Source organism: Bolinopsis microptera, chromosome 9, assembly GCF_026151205.1.
Source record: "Bolinopsis microptera isolate Bmic1 chromosome 9, MBARI_Bmic_1.0, whole genome shotgun sequence".
Taxonomy (NCBI): domain Eukaryota; kingdom Metazoa; phylum Ctenophora; class Tentaculata; order Lobata; family Bolinopsidae; genus Bolinopsis; species Bolinopsis microptera.
In genome coordinates, this window is record NC_087080.1 from 15,899,246 (window position 1) to 15,918,016 (window position 18,771).

Below are 18,771 nucleotides of genomic sequence, written 5' to 3' on the forward strand. Positions count from 1 at the left end.
AGCTAAAAACGATATGACATTACTGATTACTCTTTTATGCCGTGGGAGTAAATTAGCAGGACACAGTTTGCCCCTTATAGTCCAAATTTACATTACCTCATTGCTAGAATTCATTCCTTAAAACAAATTTTCCAAGAATTGTTCCAATTTCTCCCTCCTTGCATGTTGTACCTTTGAGAGTGAGACCTATTACTGTAACAATATTTTTCAAAATTTGCAGGACTTTTCCTTTGACCCTTAATTAAAAATAAATAGGCACAACAAAATCTTTCTGGATTTATCATTTCACATTGCTAGATTTCAATTCTGGAAGCAAATTTCCTGAAATTCTTTTCGAGAGAATGCAATATGCATCCCTTTTTCGAACTACACTTATTTCGCAAGAGCTGCTTGCAGGCCCCCATAATGCATTTAAAATCGTATTATTTTAATCGTTCTTGAAACTGTGTTTGAAAATGATCTCTATTACCAAATTGCTCAGCTAGGCCTTTTACACGTTTTGCTGTTTTTGAAATTCAGGCTGTAGCCAAAGCGCGTGCTAAATTTGAAAAACTCTAAGATTTTGGCCCCCTCATGAAGAAAATCATTCCTACACAGTACACCCCTGCCGTGTATCGTTTCCCTGAGAGGTTTTACTGTATCATAGAGATGTCACTAGGCTTATTAGTTATTATGAACATTTTACGTTATCATATTGGGTTTGGATACATATTTTTTATGTTTTAAAAAAAGAAAATATTGACTTATTGACTATTGACTTAATGAATCGTTTACCTCGATACCAAATATTTTATTAGATATTCCGACCAGAGCGCCAAAGTCATCCTTTGATGAAACATAGAGATGGAATAGAATCTTGCCGTCAAATCATAGCAATATTTTCTAAATGTATGCTATTTTTGGTGGAATATGTGTGTTGAGTAGTAGTGATTCCATTTTGAGAGTCTAGATGGTGTAAATTTTGAGTAAAAGGACACCAAATTTCTCTGGTGTTGATCCACACTATATTGCAGATCATCATACCTTAGTGCAGTGAGATAACCTATATCACACTGTATTTAAGACCGATCAGAATCAGAATAATCATCTCTTATCAGTTGCTCTTTGGTTGTTACGGAGCGTCCATATTTTACGTCATTATATCCGTCTAATATAAAAGAACGGGGTCACGTACTTTGAACACACGTAACTTTTTGTCTACCCAAATTTTTTAATCTATAGATCCCAATAGACCTAAATAATATCACAAAACTTAGCTTTTATACTGAAAACATTGTGCGGCTTTCTGGCCAGATAATACTCGATTATTCCTATAGCAAACGATATATGATAAACTTGATATTATATTATTAGGTTGATCTGAACATCTACCATGAACATCTTCAACATCGCGACATTGACTGTCGTTATTACATTTGCATGTCTAGCTTCCAGTGGATCTATGAACAGTGATAAAGGTAAAACAGCTGTTTCAGATCAAAATCAATTTCGGCCACTTTTCAGGAAAAGCAATTTTTCTAATTATAATCATCAAGTACCTACTTATAACATATAAGATATAACATTAGTCTGCACAAGTTGCAGTTCCAGTTTTTAAATTTATGCCGACAGGACTAATTTATTGTTGAAAATATTTAGTTCCGATGACTCAGTTCCAAGTTGATGTACATTATCTGCCCTCCTTTACTCATTGTGAAACAGTTTATCTAATTTCTGAAGGATACAGCATTGTACCACGTGTAATCTACACATGTTGTAAAACTTTATTCAGCAATATTAAACCAGAGATTTAAACAGACCACAACCTCAGGTGCTCAAACCCGTGAACCACGTGACGGCTGTTCTGAGGATGTTCCCGCAGTGACTTGTATCTCGGACCCTTGTCTCACAGCACAGTGTCACAACAATCCCGATGCTCGATGTGAAGTTGATAAATGCGGGGAATGTACGGAGAGGTTCTACGATGTGACGGGAGCAATAATCTTAGACTGCCACGGTAGGTGATATTTTATTAAATATTTTGAAATTCCTGGCCTAACAGCAGCAGCTTTTTTTACTTATAAACGTACTTTATTTTAGCAGTAGGTTTAGGATGATTTTCGTGTATATGTACTACATAACTAATACTTTATATGGGTGGGGGGGGGGGGGGGTGACATGTCCGGTGACATGTCCGGATTCTATGAGACAACGGACGTGTGTTTTGGGACATAAGCGGACATTGGCGGACAAACATTATGAGAGTTTTTCACACACAATTTGGACAATTTGAAGGAGCCTATATTCATAAGGAGCCTATATTCATAACCTATCGAGGTATCCCCTTTGCGATTCAATCACGGAAAGCATGCCTCCCCTGGCCTATGCAAAACGAGCTCGGAAGCGGGGCCCTGCCTTCAGAGGTACGTATCGAGATGACTCGGACCGAACATTTTCTAAGTCAACAAATTTACAAAGTTATCCTGGAAACAACTTTTGTTAAATACATTTCAGGTTACCCTGATCATTATGAGCCATAAATATTTTTTCGAAGCCGACCATTCGATACACGATTTTTCGAATGTAGGTACGGACTTCAGAAAACCGAAAACTTATTTTCGGCTCATAATGATCAGGGTAGCATGAAACACGAACAAAAGTAGTTTCCAGAAAAATTTTGAAAGATTTAGACTTAGAAAATTGTCTGTCCGAGTCGTTCTCGATACGTACCTTTGAAGGCAGAGCTCCCGCTTCCGAGCTCGTACTGCGAAGGAGAGGCCTGCCTTCCGAGATCGCATTACAAAGGCAAACCCTCGAGTCCAAAATATCGAAGGGTAGGTGCGGTTCAAAAATCGGGTGTAGAGTGATTTAATTTTAACAAGCTCGGACACTGACAGGGCCGGTTAGCCCTTCAAGATTGATTTTAATGCAATAAAAAGTTTATCTGCTCAGAATTTACCTTACTATTAGCCCAATCAAATTAGAAGGTACCACCCGTATTCACACTCAGAATTAAGTTTAGTCATTTTCCTATACGAGATTGGGGACGGGTTCTATAAACAAACAAACAGGTTAATCAAAAAATTTAATGGCCTACACAAATACTGTTCCAATGTTCTGTACTAAAGTACTAACTACTAACTTTTCTAAAAGAATACTTTCTAAATGAATGATTGATTAAATTCTAGGCCCAGTGTGTGTAGAAGATGGTGATAATGGTTCATCGTACAAAGGAGATGTTGCTGCCACGGTATCAGGACACGTCTGTCAGAGATGGGACTCTCAATCACCTAATGAACACAGCAGAACTCCCGAGAGGTAAGATTGATTCCAAGTAAGTTTGCTTTTTGCTTTTTTAGACCTTGCACAGGGGAATTGTGTTTTTTGTGATAAATGACGGCTTCAAAACCCTCTAAAATTATTAACAAGAATTACTTAGTAATAATTTCTTTGTAAGACCATGTAATTATATAGTGATAAGAACACAATTCAAATTTAATTCGAGGTTTTGTAAGAGTTCATCACAACAATTTTTTCAGATACCCTAATGCAGGACTGGACGATAACTACTGCAGGAATCCAGATGGGTAAGTCTTCCTACGGGAAGCATATCATTTTTATGAAGTTGACAAGAAAGTAGGGGCAAAGTGCCAAATATTTATTAATAAGAAATTTACAAAGTTACAAAAACACCGAACCGAACTGAAATGATCCATAAAGTTGCCTTTGGGAATCCCTCAAATAACATGTTTTCTTCAGTGAAGCAGGACCCTGGTGTTATAATGCTGAGGGAACTTCCCCCCGATGGGAGCTCTGTGATGTACCTAGATGTGGTAAGTAGACCCATTTTTAAATATTTTAAACTTAAGCTGGAGAATTGCCTACGGAACAAATTATATCTTGAGTATACGCAGGGTGATCCTCTACTAGAAACTCGTTAGTCGAAAGCTTTGTTCGAGGAAAATTTTAAAATCAGTTAAATGTTTCAATCTTATCGTTCCTTTTTTACATTGAAACAAGCGTCATGTAATGGACTCACTTCATTCCGACCGTAACGAGGTGGTTTTATTCGAAAAAATTAAATACTTTGGTTGTAATGAACGAGATGATGATTAATCACTTTACACTCTAATGTCACGTACCTTTTTAACACGTTCTCTAGGTGGCCCTGAATGACTATTCGAAACCTTAACCCTCTACTCTGACCCCAACCCTAACTGAAGCATTATATACTAAAATCCTAACCCTAGAACGAAAAATTCGACCAACTTTCTTATATGGTCATATCAATTATCACGTGATCGAGACAGATTTTCGACGATATTTCGCCAGGGGAGCATTTTAACCGTTAGAATTAGATGCCATGTTGGGCGATGAATTTTAAATGTTATTTTACTTTGAAACTGCAAACAAATACGCAGTATGGAAGGAAAATTGGGTAGAATCTTGCAATATGACACGTAGAATTCTGTGGATTTTAAAAATTTTGTGAAAGTAATGTTACAGGTACAAAATTGGCGGGTTAAATTTGGCGGATCTTCGGAAAATCCGCCATATCTTTACTAGTCATTATTTTTACCTGCCACAATATTACCCGCCATAAATATACGAACTAAGGTAGTTTCCAGAAAAACTTTGAAAAAATATTGACTTCGAAAATTTTCTGCCAAAGTCATTCTCGATACGTACCTCTGAAGGCAGAGCACTCGCTTCCGAGCTCGTACTGCAAAGGGGAGGCCTGCCTTCCGAGATCGCATTACAAGGGGAAACCCTCGAGTCCAATATCGTATATGGAAGGGTAGGTGCAGACTTGGAAAACCGAAAAAGTATTTGACTTGTAAAATTTTCGGTCCGAGTCACAGGATCAAATATGTAAATATACTGGACCAATTTTTCCCCACAATATTTAGAAACCTTAATAAAAAAGTTGGCCCTTTTTGCCCAGATTTTATCGGGGGATGCCCCCCCCCCCCCCAAATGCCACCATTACATTTCTGATAGGTCTAGATCTTGTATCCAAGTACAACAGTCCTCGACATCTCACTTCGTGCCCCAAAATATCTTTAAAACAGGATGTTTTAAAGATATTTAACTTTTGTCCGCCCATGTCCTGTCCCGTCCTTTTTGGATTCTATGAGATAAGCGGACACAGATGGACGTGTCACCCTCTTTATAGTAAGAAATGCGTTCTTGTTAACATAATAATAATAATTAGTGGAGGCCACTGGTTAATAAATAGCGATGCTAGAGCTTAACTTGGTGGGCGACAAATACTGAATACTAACCTACTAATACACCCACGAGCACCATTGGTTTTGAAAGGGGCATCCTTAAAAATGAAAACAAATTTTAAATTAAAAATTTTTTAAATTTAAAAAAATAAAAATTAAAAAAAATAAAAATTTTTTAAAAATAAAAAAATAATAACAATTAAGTTTATTGTTTAATATAATAAACTGATAATAGCATTGTTTTACCCCTCAGGTAACACAACAAAGAACGGAACATGTGTAACAGTAGGTGGCAACAAGCTCTGCAATGTTACGGTTGCGTGGACACCACGTGTGAGTGAGACAGGAACAATATTTGCTATGATAGTACCTGTCCTATTCCCTGTGGTAATGTTTGTGTTGCTTCTTGTTATTAGTATTAAAAAAGGTAACAACCCCTGGACAGAGATTAAGAACACGTACAGTAGAAACACTAGTCTATTGTACGCTAAGAAACATTTAGGGAGTGTCCAGTATGGGAAGATTAAAGGAGAGTTAAGTGAGTTTGAACTTAAAAAGAAGGAATTAAAACAATACAGTAAGTTTTATATTAACGGTGAAGTAGCTACTTTACCCGTTGAAGATATAGAAGATAATTTATTGAAAGAGATAATAAGTATTAAGGAGATAAAAGTAACAAAAGGTGATGTTAAAGAATCTAAAATACGTAGGCAGATCCTCGGATGTATAACTTTACCATTAAGTTGTGCACATAAACTTTTAATTTCACAACTTATTATTTTACCAATAATTGCTATTTTGTGGGATATGGTGGATGTTTTGTTTGACACGTATTATTTTTATAAACTAGAGCGTGGTGAGTTAATAGATCCCTTAATTTACAGAAATACTCACGTTAATAATAGTATATTAGGATTTGCATGTTTAGGTGCTATTAAAAGTATAATAGTTGCTATCTGTTATCTTAGTGTTGTGAAGGATAACAAGAATGAGAGGGAGTACCACCACAGGGTGGTGTTAAATACATTGTTAGCTGTATCTCTTAAATTATTGTTAGAAGATGCACCTGAGTTAATATTAGAATACTTTTATGTAGATAAATTTATTATAAATAACCCTCCTTGGTTTCTGGTAGCAAAGGACGTTGTTACTGCACTGATTTATATTTTACCGGTTATAAAGATTGTAAAGTCAGGTTTTAATGATTTTAAGTTAATTAAGGAGAAAGAAGGCAGTTTGGAGGCATATTTATTTTACATTCCAGTAACACTAGCAAGAGGATGTATGAGTTTTGCTATGATATTTAGAATAGTTGGAATGATTATCCAGTACATGGGTAGTACTGTTAATGCAGAGTGTTTTGTTGTATTCGATAATGCGTTACAACAGACACCTTTCGCATTGGGTTGTTTAAACTGGTGCGATTATACAGTACTGGTTCTTACTTGTTTAACTTTATTATCGTCAATACCACCAGTTATCTTCTTTATATACTGGTGGTATTGTATATTCTCGTTAAATTAAATATTTAGTATTTACATTGATTGATAATTCTGTTCACGCCAATAAGTACCAATATTTTATCTCAATATTAATTGCTAAGTGTTTAGTGTATTAATTATATCCTGAGTGCATGTGTAAGATATCCAGAGCAGATTTTGAAATTGGACAAGTGCATAATATTATGTAGTATGTAATTTGTATTTTATAATGCATTATAGTGTTTAGTAGGGAGCATAACGGCTCTCGACAGACAAAGTAAAATAAGGCAAATAATAACTGGTGAAAACTAAACAAAAATAATCGACGTTTCGGCAGTCATGACTCATTGGCCTCAAGCTAACTTCTAATCAATTATTATGAGAACTGTACGACGGCCCGTTGTCAACGGGAAATGTAAACAGGAAAATTAAATATAAACGGGAAATGAAAGGTGAGGACTACTAGTTAGGGCAAGAATTGCTGTTTATGGGTCAGCAATAGCAGCAAATCTGGGGAAACTTGGTGGACATTGACTTTTTTCACAAAATTTGTGTATGTTGACTTCAACATGATATTGCAGCTTATTGTGGTTAATCTCAATGTTGGAGTGATGTTTTTCTGGTGCACAAAACACTGCAGTACAGTTATGTTGAATAATTGAGGTTAATGAATCCTCTATGTGGCCACTATGGTGGTTAAAATACCAGTTTTAGGGTTAACCACCATTTTGAGATATGATATTATGAAATGAGTAGTCATTATATTGAGATCATCCCATGGTGCAACTATTACAAAAGTTTAAAACCCTCATTGGGGGCATTTTGTGGTCCTAATGGTGGTTAAATGGAAGATGAACGATGAGCAATAAATATTGCTCGGGTTATAGATGTATAGTGGTGGTTGTTCATTTGTACATGGATGATAATTTTTCATCACAAATGTGCAATTTAATAGTATGGTTAATTTTAGGTGGTTAATATTCGTAAAAAGTGCTAAAAAGATGGTTAAAACGTCAAAATATTTTGTTAACCACCAATCAAAACAATATTTATGCTTTTAGTCAACTTTTTCTGGTCAACAAAGGACATTTGAAGGGTTTTGATAAAAGTTATTAAGAAATGTTGTCATAAAAGTGGTTAAAAGGGCTATATGACTTGCTAGGCTGTTGAACAAGGCATCTATTAAAGTGAAAATTAACCACAATATGAAGTTCGGATAATGGTTTGCTATCCAATTGAGTGTATAATTGTTTGCAAATCCATAATTGACCCCAAGTTCATGCATTATGATCAATGTGCAGCTATGGTGGTTAAAATGTCTCGAAAATACCCTATATTTGCTCTAATTAACCATTTTTAGAGCACATATTAGCTTTGTAAAGCTATAGCTGGCCATGCTGCATTATCTAGATATAACTACCAGCTCATCTATGTGCACAAAAACATTGCTGAGTCCTTTGTTGCGTCCAGCATGGTTAATAAAGGTCTAAAATTGACCTAAATCAGTGTTTTTGGTCGTTTTAACCGCCATACGGCCACACATTCTGTTGCATTATCTTTAAAATCACTTATTATCCTTCAGCTATCTCTCATAATCAAATATCAAAACAAAATAAGGCACAAAAAGTTCGGAGGTTGCTGAATAATGGTTAATTTGTGATGGCTTCTGTTGACCGAAAGTCCAAAATAAACATGTTTTAACCACATTGAGGCCACATCTAAGGTTTTATGGTATTGGGACCATAGCCAAAAGTTTTGGGCACCTGGATGGTGTCCTCTGCCTCTGAAATTATAGTGATATTTCAATGCTGTGCCATACCAGGTGGTTAAGTACGCGCAAGCGCGCGTACAAACATGGTTTTTTTGATATACCACAGTTGGTGGTTAACTGTTCTACATCAGACCTTCACTAAAAGTATTGGGCACCATAGTGGTGACATAATATATAAAGAATTTAAGCATAGACTAAATATGTTGGCCTACAGATGGTTAAGTACGCGCAAGCGCGCGCGCACGTGTACACTATAACATAAACAAATAAACCACTCCACAGACCACATTTATTAATTTTTTTTATTTCCTTCTTCAACTATGAGTCAATGAACCATTTTTGTTTAATAATGACCATCAATTTTAACTGTACTACTCATATCTTCACTGTAGTAAGGGTTTGGGTGTAAGAGGTATAAAAAATGTCCACTAACAAATCAGTCATTTTTCGACTACTTAACCACCTAACTCAGCACCAAAATGTTCTGAGATTTTTTTCGTTGCACTATCATAAAGCTATAACATTTTTGAACCTATGTAAATATTCAGATTACTAGAATTCATATTCTGTGATTTTTAAGGGGTGGTTAAATGCTTCAAAGTGGTGTATTTCAAAGTTTCCCCAGATTTGCTGCTATTGCTGGGGTCAATCTGTGAACAAATTCGTAACAAAGGTCTGTCTACAGGAATGTGTTGTCCATAGTCCCAGGAACCACCAAAAAAAACCGTCCAGCTGAAACTTTTGGGCAAAAATTTTTATAGTCATTTTTCTTCAGGAACCAATACGCCCCACCCCTAATATTGGTTATTCGGCTCCCGAAGGTCTTGAGATCTCCATAGGGGGTGCAAAATGACCGCAATGGCCACATTATGGCAGGCGAATGATAGTTTCAGAACGATTGGGGCTTTATTTTTCGAAATAAATGGAATTTTTCGAAATTTTTAAATTTTTTTTTGAAATTTCGAAAAAAAATACACCAAATTATTTTTAACGCTTATTTCAAATCTTGCTCGGGAAATAACTTCAATTAAAAAATATCAAGGTTAACTAACAAACAACAGCAGATAAGAACAAATTGTGATGAGAGAAAACTGTTTACGAAAAGTGAAATAGTTCAGATAAGAAAAATAGGGCTGGTGATAAAATAGACATAAACGTAGTATAGATGGTCAAGTTCGGAGACAACCTGTACATAAAATCAGTCACTTATTACACTCATTTCACTGCCACAAACGGTAAGATTAATTATAATTCCTCTGAAAGTCCAAGGGGTACAGGCTCTTCAGATATTATACTCCTAACCTTTCTATAATGACATCTGGGTTCAAAATTTAAATAACTCAACCTTGGTGGAGACAGTGGCCACCTGAAAATTACAAAAATAAAGGAGCTGTAAATCACTTATGAAAAAAATATTTACTCCAAATTTCACAATTTAAAGTTACGTAAGACAGGTGGGTACTCAAAAAGTGCCGGTTGAGCAGGTTTGTCTGCTCAACACAGGTGGAGCAGCTCACTGACTACATGAGCTAAAATAAGTGACTAGAACTAACCCTCTCATGCTTTTTAATTGCTCCAAAGTCCTAATATTTAATATTATGGGTTATACCAATCATATTTCATAGAATAGGATCCTCAGAATCGGCTCAACCGAGGTGGAGACAGCATAACATGCAGTTCAAAATCTGTTATTCTGTAGTTTAGGAGCTGTAGAGTGACTGTGGCAGTCCATTTGCAATACCAATGATTCTAAATCATCTACCAACTCATATTACAAGGCATCCTTGCTGAAAAGTACACTCAACATAGGTGGAGACTCAAATTTGGAAAATTTGGGCGTAAATTCGACCTCAGAAGTCAAGGTTCTCCGCCGCGGTTGAGTGGTTGATGGCTAGTTTGATGAGTTGTATACATGCTAAAGGGTCACCCAATGTTATTTCTTCCAGAAATCAACTGCCAAAGCTCAACTCAACCCGGTGGGGCCAGTTTTAATGCATTTTTAATGTTTTGATGTTTAATCAACAATTTCTCCACCTTGTTGAGCACCTTTTCACAACTTTGATAGTTTTTTCATTTGCTAGAACACTTTGCTTTAAGACAGAAGAGGTAACAGTTTTATGATCCCCTACAGTAGCAGTTAGCAGAGCAGATTAAAATTAGTGATAAAACCAATGAATTTAGGCATGTTTGACAGGCTTTTTACTGTTTCTTAATGAAAGATCTCCACCCTGTTGAGCGTCAATGGAAAAAACAAAATTTAACGGGAAGTAGAAAAGGCCGAGACGCAACTTTCTAGCTAACCTAGAACTCTCTAAACCTTTCTCCACCCCCGGTTGAGCAGCTTTGAAAAATGCATTTAATTTCTCCACCTCGGTTGAGCACTTAAATAAAATATTGAAAAAACCATCAGATTGCAAATTTGATGTAGTTTGTGTTACCAATAACCTTTTCCACCTTGATCAAAAGTTTCTTCAACCAGAGCCAGTCTCCACCTTAAATCTCCACCTTTTAAGGGTTTGTTTAATACCACCTGTATCTGCTCAACCGTTCAACCTTTTAATTTTGTTTTTTTACTCAGAGAAAGTCCTGAAAAATGTTTTGTCAGCCATATAATCAGGGAGTTTCATTCTGTGTTGAGCTGGCTCCACCACACACTTCTAAAAAAGTAAAAAATGTACAGGTTGTCTCCGAACTTGACCAGATAAGAATGACAAATAATATGAATAAAGTAGAAAAAAAAGATACATTAAATCTTTCTGCAAAAGATCTTTTGTTTGATTCATGACTTTATATGATATTGATTCGAAGATCTTCCATGTCGCCATCGTGTTGTTGTTGGCAGCCCTTATCCTATTAGCCCTTCAAGTTCTATTACGTGAGTTTTGTCTTGTTTACTTGATTGAAGTGCTGCATTTTTTTCCTAAATACATATTTTGTTATTCGCCACTCGTTTTGATTGTGAAGAAAGTTTAGTGGAAATTCTGAACATATTATATTACTTTTGATTTTCAGGAGTTAACTGCTTCACTCTTTATTGTCTATCATCCTTCCAACCTTGCCTGCGATGGTTGAAGAGAACTTTCCCTCTATTTCGCCGACGCCAATTAAGGGATGAACCCGAGAATGTAAGTAACTATAATAAACTAGTAATAAACTAACTCACTCTAAGCACTGCCGGTTATTCACTGTATCGTACATTTTAAATCGTAAATTTGAACGTTCGTCGCACAAACTTTAATTTATACATTGATTTCAGAGATTGGAAATTAATATTTCTGAGGAGGCATTAACGCTAGCTTACGCACCCCCTCCAACTGTAGACGAGGTTTGCAAAGAGTAGTACTGTCAATTGTGATACGTGATATCAAACTATATGAATGTAATCTCACTTAAATCCTTGATATTTGTATTCATTTGTACTTTTACCGCCGTATTATATAGTACACGTACTTTCTTTTCGTTTTGAATACAGTAAGACCGTGTTTCAGCAATTATTAACAGTAATTCTATCAATTTCATAGAGTGACGACGTTTGTGCACTATGCAATGAAAGTGGTGGTCATCTCGCCAAAGTCAAACCGGCTGGCGCTGCAATTCTTATTGACCTATTAGAAACACTGGGCGAATCTTCTAAATTAGAAACAGTAAAACAACAAATGAACGTAAATCGACTGCGAGTGCACGAGTACTGTCGAACGAAAGTGAGAAATGCAATCAAAAGTAAATTACGTAAAGGTAATTTGAAGGGCGTCTTTATAAAACAAACTGATTGTATACTAAAGAATAAATGCATTTGTCAATTGTTGAGATAACGAAAGCAAATTATTTAGAATTAGCAGCACAAGAGATTAGGGCAACGAACAAATTTGAAAGCCACTGCGATACTGATAATGTGCTACCTAAACTCCAATGACAAAACAGAGATGTCACGTGGGGGTCTTTCCGGAAATGTTATTGGTCGACAAACGTATTCAAGCAGTGGCTTATCGCAAATACGGCGACAGATAAATATAAGATAATGCAAGATAGCGAGCTTATCGTAAACGGTAAACGGAGAAGCTAATATCAGGTGTTTATTTACGGACACCCTGAGGGGTCCGTTTTGTGTAATATACTGAGAACGGCCGCTATCAGGTATTATTGGGGGGGGGGGGGGGGGTGTCATGTCCGTCTATGTCCGCCTATGTCCTGTCCTTTTTGGATTCTATGAGACAACGGACGTGTTTTTTGGGACACGGACGGACACGGACGGACATTGGCGGACTCGGACGGACATTGGCGGACTCGGACGGACATAGGCGGACCCGGACGGACATAGGCGGACTCGGACGGACATTGGTGGACATTAGCGGACATTGGTGGACATTAGCGGACAAACATTTTGAGAATTTTTCGCAACTTGTATTATAATTTTGTACAAAATAAACGACTTATTAATCACACTAAAGCTATTAATAGCTTTAACTTATTATATCAAATTATATAGGGACCCAGGAAAAGGCCCCAGGAGGAGGAGGAGGACTGGGGAGGAGGAGGACTGTTGAGGACTGATGAGGAGGACTGAGGACGAGGAGGAGGAGTAGGAGGAGGACTGAGGAGGGGAGGAGGAAGAGAAATGGGGAGGATCAGGAAGACCCAGGAGGAGGACCCAGGAGGACCCAGGAGGAGGAGGAGGAGGACTCAGGAGGATGACTCAGGAGGAGGAGGACTCAGGAGGAGGACTGAGGAGGACTGAGAAGGAGGAGGACTGAAGAGTACTGAGGAGGATGGCTGAGGAGGATGGCTGAGGAGGATGGCTGAGGAGGATGACTGAGGAGGATGACTGAGGAGGATGACTGAGGAGGATGACTGAGGAGGATGACTGAGAGGGAGGAGGAGGATCAGGAAGACCCAGGAGGAGGAGGAGGAGGAGGACTCAGAAGGAGGAACTAGGAGGAGGAGGAGGAGAACTGAGGAGGATGACTGAGGAGCAGGAGGACTCAGGAGGAGGACTCAGGAGGACTGAGAAGGAGGAGGACTGAGGATGATGGCTGAGGAGGATGACTGAGAGGGAGGAGGAGGAGGAAGAGGAGGAAGAGGACTGAGGAGGAGGAGGAGAAGGACTGAGGAGGAGAAGGAGGACCCAGGAGGAGGACGACCCAGGAGGAGGACCCAGGAAAAGGCCCCAGGAGGAGGAGGAGGACTGGGGAGGAGGAGGACTGTTGAGGACTGATGAGGAGAACTGAGGACGAGGAGGAGGACTGCGGAGGGGAGGAGGAAGAGGACTGGGGAGGATCAGGAAGACCCAGGAGGAGGACCCAGGAGGAGGAGGAGGACTCAGGAGGACTGAGGAGGAGGACTGACGATGACTGAGAAGGAGGAGGACTGAGGAGTACTGAGGAGTATGGCTGAGGAGGATGGCTGAGGAGGATGGCTGAGGAGGATGACTGAGAGGGAGGAGGAGGAGGACTCAGGAGGAGGACTCAGGAGGAAGAGGACTCAGGAGGAGGACTTAGGAGAAATGATAAGGAGGACTGAGGAGAACTGAGGAGGAGGAGGAGGAGGAGGACTGAATAGGAGGAGGAGAAGGAGGGGGACTGGGAGAGGACTGAGGAGTAGGAGGACTGATGAGAAGGATGAGGAGGAGGACTGAGGACCGAGGAGGAAGAGGACCTGAGGAGGACCCAGGAGGAGGAGGACTGAGGAGGAGGACTGAGGAGGATGACTGAGAGGGAAGAGGAGGAGGAGGAGGAGGACTCAGGAGTGGGAGGAGGACTGAGAAGGAGGAGGACTGAGGAGGAGGAGGAGGAGGAGGACTGAATAGGAGGAGGAGGAGGGGGACTGGGGAGGACTGAGGAGGAGGATGGAGGACTGAAGAGAAGGATGAGGAGGAGGACTGAGGAGGACTGAGGAGGAAGAGGAGGAGGATGAAGAGGAGGAGGGGGACCCAGGAGGAAGACTCAGGAGGAGGAGGAGGACTGGGGAGGAGGAAGACTGTTGAGGACTGATGAGGAGGACTGAGGACGAGGAGGAGGAGTAGGAGGAGGACTGAGGAGGGGAGGAGGAAGAGGACTGAGGAAGATCAGGAAGACCCAGGAGGAGGAGGAGGAAGCATCTAAATGTTATTTCCATTTTTGTCCGTTTTTGTCCATTTTTGTCCGTTTTTGTCCGCTCTATTTTTTGTCCGTTTTGAAAATATAGGGTACCGAACGGACAAAAAACATGATCCCCCTATAACAGCAAAAATTGAACATTTTATTTAGCAATTTAGGTGTCCATTAATGTCCGCTAATGTCCGTCTATGTCCGCCAATGTCCGTCTATGTCCGCCTATGTCCGTCTATGTCCGCCTATGTCCGCCTATGTCCGCCTATGTCCTGTCCTTTTTGGATTCTATGAGACAAGCGGACATAGACGGACGTGACACCCCCCCATTATTGAATGTTATCTTGGATTTATCAGAGATTGTGGTACTACGATACTGCGATAGAATATAAAATTTGATAAATAGTCAACTAGGCCAATTATAACAAATTAAGCAAATGCGTTCGACTTCTGATTGTCGTAGAATATTCTAGATTGAACCAGTGTGTTTAAAAATAAAAGATAACAACTTTTAGATCATATATTATTAATTAATCAATTAATTAGAAAATTTTCAAAAATTTCAAAAATATTTTTTGATCAAAATTGCAGTCAAGTCGTACCTTGATCGAACTCGAAATGTTGACAGAGGAGTCCCACAGTAAAGAGGGACCTGATGACAACTCCTTTCTGACTTTCCAAACTTGGGTCCTCTGGATTCTCAATGAATTGTTTCTTGTACTGGGCTAAACAGATGAAGAACTTCTTAAAGCAGTCCTGTGCTAGCTTGTAGTTGTGTGTCATGGTGTTTATCAGGATTCCCAAACAGCTTACACACGCCTGGTTTAGGAAGTTGTTTTAGAAATTTAACCCGTACATTCATTACTCCCCGCAATAAGGTTATTATTTATTATTTATTAGTTAATTAGTTTAATTAGCTATTGATCAATATTAACAGTGTACACAAGGAATAATTCCACTTGATGTGAGATGAAGTTAGAGGCCTTATCTACTTCTGAAATAGTAAAATATACACTGTACAGGGCACATGTTATGTTTACAAACCTGAACAATGAGTTGTCCACACTTCATGATAAGTGTAATGAGGTCCTCCTCTACTGAAGCTAGGAACTCTTCAGAGGGGTGTTCCATCAGAGGAAGCACGATCTCTAACGTCCTGCACAGAACTGGGTTACACAACTTGTAATGTTCTGATTTTCTATATATACAGGGTGGGCCAAAAGTCAGTACCCATACGTTGGCCTTTATAGCTCAGTCACTGATTGCCCAATTGAAATAATTCTTTCTGGTATGACTTAGTACCACCACTGGTTCAAGGAATTTGTCAATTCGAAAAATATTCTTGTTCATTTTTTTCAAATGAAGGTTCATTTTCGCATTTATTTGATAGTTTAGATAGTCGGATCGAGCTAAATTTGATTGAATTGTGTTTGGCCATTCGAATTACGTTTGTCCTGAAAAAATTAGAGATGTAGCTTCTCAGATGACCGAGATACGAAGCATAACGAGTTTATTCATTACGTGTGATCAGGTGATTGGCTTACCTAATCACGTGATAAGGTGACCCCATTAACCACCCCGTTAAACATTATGGGAATCGTAAAGGCTGCCCAATTAAGGTGTCGTGTCACCGTGTCACATAATCACCTAATCAATTTTGCTAACGAGATACTCAAAATGCTTGATAACTTCGTCATTTCTAATCTGTTTTACATCATTTTTTCAGATCAGATGCAACATTCAATAATCTACCGTCTCTGAAAAAATTAGGCGTCCAGCATGTTCAGAGAGAACAATATAGGTGTCTTAATATTGAATGGGCGTGGTCTAAAATATTCGAATTTTAAAATTTTGGCGACAGAATCCTCGAACCAGTAGGTACAGTATGCCATCTGCAAAGCAACAACTCTCAAATATAAAACACGGCGGAGGTATAAGACCCAACGTATGGGTACTGACTTTTGGCCCACCCTGTATATATATATCTCGTATTTGGGGTGTTTTTGAGATACTTTGATCGGCTCAGAGATTCCACTAATTAGTCTTATATATTATCACCATTCACCAGAAAATACGATGATTCCGATTTCCGAACTATAACGTAAACAAAATCCCCATTTAAAAAAAAAATACTTTACAAACTATACAGCATTATATATCTATTATACGAAAAGAATGAACAAGGAACTTACTGAGTAACATGATAAAGAACCAAGTAATCCAACTGTTGGGAACACTTCATATTGAGATAGGGATGTAAAGTGGTACAGTGCCTCGCCACCAGGTTAGGTACAGCTTCTGCAAACAAGTATATGGTGTGAAGACAGGAGACGAGACGGGATGAGTTGGATGCACTTGAAGCGCTGAAGTTCTCCAACTTTAGTACGCTGTCCACGAGACTGTCCACCATTTTCTTGCTTTGAGTTTTGATTCGGACTCGCTGATCTTCGTCTTTTTCAGTTGTATTCTAGGTCGAGAATAAAGTGAGAATACCGAATCGTTGGAGCAATACATTGCAAAACATGAAAGTTGATAATTTACAATCGTTGGACCAATACATTGCAAAACATGAAAGTTGATAATTTACAGAATACCCCGTCTTGCTGAAGATCTGGATGAGATCATTACAGTATAATACTCGATAAAAATGTACAACCCCCAGAAATTCTCACCTCGTCACCAGGCTTCAGGTACTGATTGAGCAGCAGTTTAAACCAATCACAGTTCTGATCAGGTGACTCAGCCACAGCTTCTGTGATGGAGACAACACGTTTTATCAACCCGTCCGGTGTTTCATCCTTCCCCTCCGTAAACCAGAGGTCGAGGAACACTTTAGCTATCAGCTCTCTGATACCTGCATGGGGGGTTAATTCACGTTATTTCAATATAACAGCAGGCATTCGCGTTAATTCACGTTATTTCAATATAACAGCAGGCACATTATTTAAGAGGAACTGCAAATTTGTTTTAACAGTGCAGTACTAGTGTAAGAGTGCGAGTGATACATCTGAAATTATGAAGGCCTACAGTTTGGTTTGGAAGGAATCGTTTTGGTTCTATTGATATTTTTATAGACATTACAGATTTATCGACCGTCAACTGACTGATAACTTAAACATGTAACTTACCGTCCTCGTCGTTTATCCGTCTGATGAGTTTGATACATATCTCAGTTAACTTAGGGAAGCTGGGCTGTTGTACGCAGATATCGCGGAGTATCTTGATCACCCTCTTCCTGGTAACAGTTGGGTTCATAACGTAATTAATTAATAGTAATTAGAGGAATTTATTTTCAATCAAGCTAGATGATAACGTAATTAGTTATATAGTACACGGGTCAAGTTATTTGAAAGACATTTAACACAACCTTAGTAATAACCCTGAAAGTTTTAAATAATTTTGTCGTGAAACTGGAAATGGTACATACCGAACACCAATACCCTTATCCAGGATTCTCTCGCTCAACATGGGATAATATTGGAGAGTAAGCTGAGGTTTGTCCAGAACGAAGCGTCCCACCAGATCTACCGCAGCTTCACGCACCGAGGCAGCCTGGTCCATGAACCGGCCGTGGACGCCTAGACGCAGTTCGTTCTGCAAACATGACATGTGAGTTGAAATATATTACATTGTGGGTTTCAAGAATAGTGCTGTTCAACCATCTTGAGACTGAAACCTAAATATCTCAAATACCACAAATACCTCAAATATATTGACTATCAGAGCAACTCACCCGATGTAAAAGGTTAGGATCAGCAGATATGATAGCTGCTAGAGCTTTCATAGCCTTGGTACGGAGACCAATCGCGCTTTCCTGGAGCTCCATTAGTATTTTGTTGAGGTAGATGTCAAAGTTAATGCTAAGTGAACGGGAGGAAGCTAGGAACTTAGCGATTCTCTCTGCGTTAGATCCACTTACTGACCAACGCTGAGATCTGACAGGGGTGACTAAACGTTAATAATGACATTTAAACCCCAATTTGGTTGGTGCAAAAATTGTATCATGATAATTCGATTTACATTTTATGACCAAAAATATTGTGAAATATGGAGTTGGTTGATTAGATGCGTACTTCAAAGTTGATGGTTTGATAATGTCTTTCTGAAGGAGAATCTTTAAACTCTCTTTCGTAGTTTCTAAATCAGACATTTGGTTCCTAATCTGAAACACATAGTGTTAAATACACATCGGAAAAGGGAGTCCAGCAAAAGAGTCTCTACATTCA

At 38.7% G+C, this 18,771-nt stretch overlaps 3 protein-coding genes across 4 annotated transcripts in view; 2 read left to right on the forward strand and 1 right to left on the reverse strand.

Annotated features, from left to right (window-relative positions):
- LOC134820409 (uncharacterized) overlaps window positions 1-18,771 on the forward strand; it is a 71,548-nt gene that overhangs the window by 45,731 nt on the left and 7,046 nt on the right. The window lies entirely within an intron of this gene.
- The window catches only part of LOC134820406 (nipped-B-like protein), a 40,785-nt gene that overhangs the window by 7,265 nt on the left and 14,749 nt on the right, over window positions 1-18,771 (reverse strand). The window contains exons 21-28 of the mRNA XM_063830780.1: window positions 18,619-18,707; window positions 18,279-18,480; window positions 17,973-18,139; window positions 17,674-17,780; window positions 17,218-17,399; window positions 16,738-17,012; window positions 15,590-15,701; window positions 15,148-15,364 (exon numbers count right to left, since the gene is read on the reverse strand). Of these exons, the coding sequence (XP_063686850.1) occupies window positions 15,148-15,364; window positions 15,590-15,701; window positions 16,738-17,012; window positions 17,218-17,399; window positions 17,674-17,780; window positions 17,973-18,139; window positions 18,279-18,480; window positions 18,619-18,707 (1,351 nt within the window). The remainder of the gene's footprint in view (window positions 1-15,147; window positions 15,365-15,589; window positions 15,702-16,737; window positions 17,013-17,217; window positions 17,400-17,673; window positions 17,781-17,972; window positions 18,140-18,278; window positions 18,481-18,618; window positions 18,708-18,771) is intronic.
- On the forward strand, window positions 1,359-3,882 carry LOC134820412 (plasminogen-like). Its single transcript, XM_063830789.1, has 5 exons — window positions 1,359-1,457; window positions 1,811-1,996; window positions 3,168-3,297; window positions 3,519-3,566; window positions 3,739-3,882. Exons 1-5 carry the CDS (start codon window positions 1,373-1,375, stop codon window positions 3,818-3,820), a joined length of 531 nt encoding a protein of 176 aa, XP_063686859.1. The 5' UTR covers window positions 1,359-1,372; the 3' UTR covers window positions 3,821-3,882.

Bases quoted from the DNA above. Each gene is read 5' to 3' on its own strand.
- LOC134820412 (XM_063830789.1), top strand. From the start codon at position 1,373: ATGAACATCTTCAACATCGCGACATTGACTGTCGTTATTACATTTGCA. The intron at 1,458-1,810 runs GTAAAACAGCTG...CCACAACCTCAG, and splicing joins ATCTATGAACAGTGATAAAG to GTGCTCAAACCCGTGAACCA. The intron at 1,997-3,167 runs GTAGGTGATATT...ATTAAATTCTAG, and splicing joins AATAATCTTAGACTGCCACG to GCCCAGTGTGTGTAGAAGAT.